The sequence below is a fragment of the Astyanax mexicanus genome, chromosome 20 (assembly GCF_023375975.1).
Source record: "Astyanax mexicanus isolate ESR-SI-001 chromosome 20, AstMex3_surface, whole genome shotgun sequence".
Classification (NCBI taxonomy): domain Eukaryota; kingdom Metazoa; phylum Chordata; class Actinopteri; order Characiformes; family Acestrorhamphidae; genus Astyanax; species Astyanax mexicanus.
The window spans coordinates 1,420,701-1,429,247 of NC_064427.1; the positions used below are offsets into that span (position 1 = coordinate 1,420,701).

The 8,547-nt window shown below is 40.4% G+C and overlaps 1 protein-coding gene across 4 annotated transcripts; it reads right to left on the reverse strand.

Annotated features, from left to right (window-relative positions):
* Window positions 1–1,061: 1,061 nt before the first annotated feature.
* Window positions 1,062–7,455, reverse strand: LOC111194964 (ATP synthase subunit C lysine N-methyltransferase). 4 transcript variants are annotated; one of them, XM_049468574.1, is made up of 7 exons: window positions 7,377–7,455; window positions 7,068–7,195; window positions 5,627–5,805; window positions 5,186–5,463; window positions 4,452–4,592; window positions 4,306–4,356; window positions 1,062–1,288 (listed from the first exon to the last, which is right to left on the reverse strand). In XM_049468574.1, the coding sequence occupies exons 3-7, from the start codon at window positions 5,697–5,699 to the stop codon at window positions 1,082–1,084; spliced, it is 750 nt and encodes a 249-aa protein (XP_049324531.1). In that variant the 5' UTR covers window positions 5,700–5,805; window positions 7,068–7,195; window positions 7,377–7,455; the 3' UTR covers window positions 1,062–1,081. The 4 variants fall into 4 exon arrangements, with proteins under 4 accessions (XP_049324531.1, XP_049324532.1, XP_049324533.1 ...); XM_049468575.1 differs by having other exon boundaries at window positions 7,325–7,415; XM_049468576.1 differs by lacking the exon at window positions 7,377–7,455 and having other exon boundaries at window positions 1,062–1,282; window positions 7,068–7,370.
* Between the last annotated feature and the right edge of the window lie 1,092 nt (window positions 7,456–8,547).

Below are 8,547 nucleotides of genomic sequence, written 5' to 3' on the forward strand. Positions count from 1 at the left end.
CGATCCCGACTGGAGCGACGACGACCCTGAAAACGACTACGTGAACGTCACAGCTAGACCTGCCAATCCTGAGGGCCTGAGGGCCAGCAATGAAGACGGAGTTTACCTGTCGTACAGCTCGCTCGACGTTAACAACATTTACGCTAATTATGATCCAAGCGAAAACGAAAACGACAACGACAACGACAACTACTGAGAGTCTGTTTACTCTGAGTTTCTTTGATTTTACTAAATTGAAAACCTCTGGAATATAATCAAGAGGAAGATGGATGATCACAAGCCATCAAACCACCAAACTGAACTGCTTGAATTTTTACACCAGGAGTAAAGCAGCATAAAGTTATCCAAAAGCAGTGTGTAAGACTGGTGGAGGAGAACATGATGCCAAGATGCATGAAACAAACTGTGATTAAAAACCATCAGGATTATTCCACCAAATATTAATTATTTCTGAACTCTTAAAACTTTATGAATATGAACTTGTTTTCTCATTTTCTGTAAATAAATGCTCTAAATGAGAATATTTTTATTTGGAATTTGGGAGAAATGTTGTCTGTAGTTTATAGAATAAAACAACAATGTTCATTTTACTCAAACATATAAACCTATAATACCTATAACTGTGATTAAAAACCAGGGTTATTCCACCAAATATTGATTTCTGAACTCTTAAAACTTTATGAATATGAACCTGTTTTCTTTGCATTATTTGAGGTCTGAAAACTCTGACTGAAACTGTGCTCTAAATGAGAATATTTTTATTTGGAATTTGGGAGAAATGTTGTCTGTAGTTTATAGAATAAAACAACAATGTTCATTTTACTCAAACATATAACACCTATTAATTACTGTATTTTTAATTAATTACGGTATTCTGATAGTATTTTTTATTTTTGTTGCTAAGTTTTTAAAATAATGTGAATCTTGCAATTGTGTTGCACAAGTATCTTGCTGAATAAAGCAACATAAATAATCTAAAACAATAGTTAAGAAGTTTCTTCTTCTCTACTTTCGTTATCGTGTGATATTAAGTTGTGTAAAGATGTAAGATGGACTTGCTGTGAGGTGAAACACAAAGGCTTTATTGAGCAACGTCCGATTTAGGCTGCGGTTTCAGAGAGGAAGTGTGGGTTCCGTGTCGAGCAGTGCAGACGTCGTACGCCCAGACCTGATCCAGACCTGCTCCCCGGGTGGAGCTGTGAGGCCAGCGGGGCAGCGGGAACCGGCACACCACCACCCGCCCGTCATCAGGAAGCTCCTCCATCAGCTTCTCCTCCAGATCCTGCATCTGATCAAACACAGAGCAGAGCATCAGACCTGCAGCACCCTGTGATCAGACTGAGCAGCTAACTGAGAACAACGTCATAAAAACTTTTACTAACGTTCTGTAACAGTAATAGTGTTACAGAACATGACATAATAAAATCACTTTATTAATGTGAGTGGTCACGCCTAACAATCATTTGGGTCAAGTTTTCTGAACGTTCTTAGAACATTTTTATTTAATAATATTTGATTTAATAATAATACATATTATTATTGTGTTTTTGGTAACAGCGCTGCAATTTTACTTGTTTCAAGGTTTATATTTTTATATTAGTTTTGAGAATGTTATTTTTAACATTTCCATAACGTTAGTTTTGTGTAAAACATTCTCTCTATAATCAGACTTAGAGATCGGACTGTGTGATCGGGGACTGTGTGTTCGGACTGTGTGATCGGGGACTGTGTGATCAGGGACTGTGTGATTAGACTGTGTGATCGGGGACTGTGTGATCGGGGACTGTGTGATTGGGGACTGTGTGATCGGGGACTGTGTGATCGGGGACTGTGTGATCGGGGACTGTGTGATTGGGGACTGTGTGATCGGGGACTGTGTGATCAGGGACTGTGTGATTAGACTGTGTGATCGGGGACTGTGTGATCGGGGACTGTGTGATTGGGGACTGTGTGATCGGGGACTGTGTGATCGGGGACTGTGTGATCGGGGACTGTGTGATCGGACTGTGTGATCGGGGACTGTGTGATCGGACTGTGTGATCGGACTGTGTGATCGGGGACTGTGTGATCGGACTGTGTGATCGGACTGTGTGATCGGACTGTGTGATCGGACTGTGTGATTGGGGACTGTGTGATCGGGGACTGTGTGATCGGGGACTGTGTGATCGGGGACTGTGTGATCGGACTGTGTGATCGGACTGTGTGATCGGACTGTGTGATCAGGGACTGTGTGATTGGACTGTGTGATCGGGGACTGTGTGATCGGGGACTGTGTGATCAGGGACTGTGTGATCAGGGACTGTGTGATTAGACTGTGTGATCGGGGACTGTGTGATCGGGGACTGTGTGATCGGGGACTGTGTGATTGGGGACTGTGTGATCGGGGACTGTGTGATTGGACTGTGTGATTGGGGACTGTGTGATCGGACTGTGTGATCAGGGACTGTGTGATCAGGGACTGTGTGATCAGGGACTGTGTGATCGGGGACTGTGTGATCGGGGACTGTGTGATCGGGGACTGTGTGATCGGACTGTGTGATCAGGGACTGTGTGATCAGGGACTGTGTGATTGGACTGTGTGATCGGGGACTGTGTGATCGGGGACTGTGTGATCGGGGACTGTGTGATCGGGGACTGTGTGATTGGGGACTGTGTGATTGGGGACTGTGTGATCGGGGACTGTGTGATTGGGGACTGTGTGATCGGGGACTGTGTGATCGGGGACTGTGTGATCGGGGACTGTGTGATTGGACTGTGTGATTGGGGACTGTGTGATTGGGGACTGTGTGATCGGGGACTGTGTGATCGGGGACTGTGTGATTGGGGACTGTGTGATCGGGGACTGTGTGATTGGACGGTGTGATTGGGGACTGTGTGATCGGGGACTGTGTGATTGGGGACTGTGTGATTGGGGACTGTGTGATCGGGGACTGTGTGATTGGACGGTGTGATTAGACTGTGTGATCGGGGACTGTGTGATTGGACGGTGTGATTGGGGACTGTGTGATCGGGGACTGTGTGATTGGACGGTGTGATCGGGGACTGTGTGATTGGGGACTGTGTGATTGGGGACTGTGTGATTGGACGGTGTGATCGGGGACTGTGTGATTGGGGACTGTGTGATTGGGGACTGTGTGATTGGACGGTGTGATTGGGGACTGTGTGATTGGGGACTGTGTGATTGGGGACTGTGTGATTGGACGGTGTGATCGGGGACTGTGTGATTGGGGACTGTGTGATTGGGGACTGTGTGATTGGACGGTGTGATTGGGGACTGTGTGATCGGGGACTGTGTGATCGGGGACTGTGTGATTGGACGGTGTGATCGGGGACTGTGTGATTGGGGACTGTGTGATCGGGGACTGTGTGATCGGGGACTGTGTGTTTGGACTGTGTGTTTGGACGGTGTGTTTGGACGGTGTGATTAGACTGTGTGATTGGGGACTGTGTGATCGGGGACTGTGTGTTTGGACTGTGTGTTTGGACGGTGTGATTAGACTGTGTGATTGGGGACTGTGTGATTGGGGACTGTGTGATTGGACGGTGTGATTAGACGGTGTGATTAGACTGTGTGATCGGGGACTGTGTGATCGGGGACTGTGTGATTGGACAGTGTGATTAAGCTGCATCAGGTCCTGTTTCTCTGTAGTGGTGGAGCTGAAAGATCAGGGTGATGCAGGATGACTCTGCAGTGTAAAGGGTTAAATGGTTGATGAGGTTATTTGCAGTGTTGAGTGGGCGGTGAGACACTCAGTTCTGAAGAACTGCCCACAGATATTCACAGCTCTAGAGAATGAAACTACAGTTCAGATAAATGGTGACGGATTCACTGTCTGATACCAGAGAAGCTTTTTAATGAAGTTTTAATATAAGATTTTGGTTTTAATTTTGGTTTTAACATTTAAACCCAAAAGTCTGTCTACTGCAGAAATAAAGGGAATGGCCTCAGAGTTCCAGTACTTTTCAAAGGAACTGTAAGATAATTAATAAATACAATTCATGGTGAAAATTACTCTAATCCAGTTAAAAATTAATAATAATTATGACTATATTTGCTTTGTATACATTGTGACCTCTGATTACAAATAAAGTTTCTGGCTTTGGTCATGCAGAAATTTTGTAGAATCAGTTGAATTCCAACTTTAACACCTCAGTAAGATTTAAAAAAACATTTATATTATTATCATTTGTAATTAGGGTCTCCACTGGAGTCATTTTTTTACTTGATACAGTACAGTACAGTAATGAGGAAAAAATGCAAAGGCATCAAAAGGCAGCTAATAGTGCCCAGTGGGAGGGGCTTACCGCATCAGGTGCCAGGAACGCAATGACGTTCGAGTATTTGGACAGATCTGTCTGCATGAAGAGAGACGTTAAACAGTGATAAACTGTAAAACACAGAATAATCTGAACAATCAGTCAAAATTATGATCAATATTTATCTTTAACACCTTCCAGAAATCCTGGTTTATAAAGGTGGCTTTAGTGTGTGGTATTCCTCTCCACCACGCCCGGCCTCGAGAGTACGCCAGCAGCACGGAGTTAATCTCGAACCCGGTGCACTGGAACCCTGAGGAGCACGCCGCAAACACCTGAAACAGAACAACTGCTATTAAAGAGCAATTAAATCCCCTGATTTTAGCTGATTCCAACCTCAACTTAAATAAAAAAAACTGCTAAAATAAAAATAAAAATAAAAATGGGAGAAATAGTTTGGGAGGACACTGTTGTTGTGGTGATGTATGGGTTTAGAGGCAGTGCAGGAGGGAGAGCTGATTGGGCTGAGCAGTGTGTCTCTGATAGCAGTGGGATACGGATAGTTGGCTGTCAGAGGGGCGGTATTATTGACTGATTGATTGATTGATTGATTGATTGATTAAACTTATTGAATATTGCCTATAGCACAGCTGAAACCGTGAGGGCTATCTACCAACCCAGGGAGAGAGAGAGTAAGGCTAATTGTGCTCTTTCTGGGCTCCAGCAGCTGATGGCAAGCTGCATAACCGGGATTCAAACCAACAATCTCTCTGTTTCAGTAGTATATTTTTGAAATGCCTTTTTAAAGGTCAAAAAAGGCAAGAATATTATGATCACAGAATTTCCCGAAATATCGTGATATTAATATTATTTATATAATGTTTTTTTTTTTTTTTAACCGTATCGTCCACCCCTAATGTTGACCCACCAGTCTCCCGTCTCCAGAGCCGAGATCAGCCAGCCGGCCTCGCCGCCCGTCCAGCAGCTTCATGACGTTCTGGGTCTGGGCGCTGGTGGAGGGCAGGTAGGGCACCTTCAGTCTGAAGGGCACCCTCAGCCCGGGCATGCAGAACATGACCCAGAGCCCGTACACACCGGAGAACACGGCTCCGGTCACCAGGGTGAGGGTCCGGTTCTCCCGGTACCGCCGGAGTAACGTGCAGTTCTGCTCCTGCAGGAAGATCTCAATAGAGTCCTCCATACCTCCTGCACATCAATACAAAACAGTATAAACACATTACGGAAAAAATATAGTATAGAAATACAATACACATATATTATTTATTATATAGTTATGCATATACATATGGAGACTATGAAGGAACACTTAAGGAATCATGCAGTAACTTAAAAACAGTGTTAAACAAACCTAATAAATACTCTGTAGGAAACTCTCGCTTGTCCTTTCCTGGGTTGGTCCTGATGAGTGCCAGTTCCATCATTATAATGTTTTTGATGGGTTTTGCTGCAACTGCACTTGAGAATACTTTCAAACTTCCTGAAATTCTTCTTCTAGTATTTAGTTGAGTAGTTGTTGCTTCTCATAATCTGGATTAGAACATTACTCAAATATTCACTATTCACTGTATACCTGTAACTATATATATATACACACACACAGAGAGAATTGGTGATGTTGCTATGAGCCCAGTTGTCCAGCAGAGGTCGCACTGCAGCAGCTTATTAGAGATGAGGTTATTTAAGGTAAAGCTTCTGTAGTTTCTCACGTGTAAGGAGTGCATGTGAAAACCTCAAGCTCTACAAACTATAAAAATATATTACATTATTATTAATATTATTAAAAATGATTAATATTGTATAAAATATTACAACCACACCTCTAAATATCTTTACCTGTTCACTCAGCCTACACTTTCTGCTTACAATTACTCACCATATGGATTAAACTATTATTTAAAACATAGCGCATTCTTATTATTCTACAGTGTTGTTTTTGAGTATTAATGGAGAAGATAAAATAATGTTTGCAAATAATCTGCTTACGTACAGAGAAGACACCCAATATCATTAGCCCTGGAGATATTAAAGCGACAGTCTGTTTTTTGGGGGGGATTTAGAGTCTCTCTGGAAAAGGACTTTAATTCAAGGTAAATGTAAATAAATGGTTCATTTATAAAATATTGTCAAAATATGGTATTGCATTCAATATACCTAACAGACTATTCTTTACACAAATAATTTATAATAATAATTTAGTGTGTCTATACATATATGCACATATATACGCAAAATTAAGTTTCTTTGATGATTTTACTAAATTAAAAATCTCTGGAATATAATCAAGAGGAAGATGGATGATCACAAACCATCAAACCACCAAACTGAACTGCTTTAATTTTTGCACCAGGAGTAAAGCAGCATTAAGTTATCCAAAAGCAGTGTGTAAGACTGGTGGAGGAGGAGAACATGATGCCAAGATGCATGAAAAAAAACTGTGATTAAAAACCAACCAGGGTTATTCCACCAAATATTGATTTCTGAAGAATTAAAACTTTATGAATATGAACTTGTTTTCTTTGCATTATTTGAGGTCTGAAAGCACTGCTTATTTTTTGTTATTTCAGTCATTTCTCATTTTCTGTAAATACATGCTCTAAATGAGAATATTTTTATTTGGAATTTGGGAGAAATGTTGTCTGTAGTTTATAGAATAAAACAACAATGTTCATTTTACTCAAACATAAACCTATAAATAGCAAAAAAAAAAAAAAAAAGAAAAAAAGAAACTGATTTAGAAACTGAAGTGTTCTTAGAGCTGTATATATTTATGGGTCTAGCTGTAATTGTACCTGGTTTGGTTTCAGTCAGTAGAATCAGCTCCAGCAGGATTTAGCAGCTACAGCGACTGACAGCCCGAAAAACCCGACAAATACAGCCGATAAACCTTCCTTTACTCCACTTATTTCACCTGTAAACCCTGAAAACAGCAGAACATTAGTTTAGGCTGATATTCCTGCCTGCTTTTGGCTTCATGGAAGCTTCATACAGTATCAGATTTCAGGCTAAAGCAGGCCAGCAGGTGTAACTAATCAATAAACTCAATTACTGGATCAATAAATCAATAATAAACCCAGCCGTGCTGCCCGTCGCTCACAGACCTGCTGATTCTGCTCATATCGAGCCCTGAACTTTAAACACAAGCAGCGAAAAACGGAGATGACGGAGATTACTGCGTGTGTATGGTATTGTAGTCCTTAAAAACTACAAATCCCAGAAGCTGCGCAGTGACGTAGGAAGCTGCCAGCTGGCGTAACTTATGAGTTAAAATTGAATAAATTGAATAAATGCATTTATAGTAAACCTAACTATACAGAAAATGACTTACAACAGTGCTGATAGTGTTAATTAAACACCGAAAAACGCAAAACAACAAAAACCAAAAAAACAGAGGTGAAGGAAATAAAAACGCAGGTTTGCGGTTTGAAGTCCTTTAAAACTACAAATCCCAGCAGCTGCGCAGAATGACGTAGGCCGCGCTCGGTCACACACAAGCGAGCCAAGTATGTAATGCGGTGTTTAATCAATATTATATTAATCAATTAATCAAAAATGAACTCATACACACAGCCACTCGCTCACATTTGCGCTGATAATGTTCAATGAGAACACGCAAAAAAAAGCAAAAAAAAAGCCGGTCTTGTCCAAACACATGCGAGCAGCTAATAAAATAAGATAAATTGTGGAGTTATGAAATGAATTAATAAATAACAAATTTTAAGTAAGACTGATTAAGATCTTTATTTTTAAAATAATCTAAATCTAAAAAATTCTACAATATTTAATAAGACAAAAATGTTTAAAAATAAGATTTACTGCCTTAAAATTAGATAATTTCACATTTCAGTGATTTTTGCTTGAATAAGTCTTAAGTCCTACATAAATTGTTTTAATAATAAAAATGTGCTTTGGTAGATTTGCTTTACATATTTTTACTTTTCCTATGGATTTTTTTTGCAGTGTTAGATGAAATTATGACAAAAATTATTTTCTAAATAACCCCTTTTTTAGTAGTGGAAATAAGATTCCATAGCTTTTTACTTTATTGAGAAAACTGAGAACACAGTAAACAGTTACAAACAGGGTCTTATATGTATATGTATGTTCATTAATTTAGCATATGTTTTTCAGTATATATATATTGAATAGAATATATTTTTGGAAGTATACGTCTTCTTTAAATGAGGCATATTTTGGAATTTTGTTTCCATAGCTATCCACTAGGTCTAAATTAAATATAGTCCTGAAAAACTACAAATCCCAGCAGCTGCG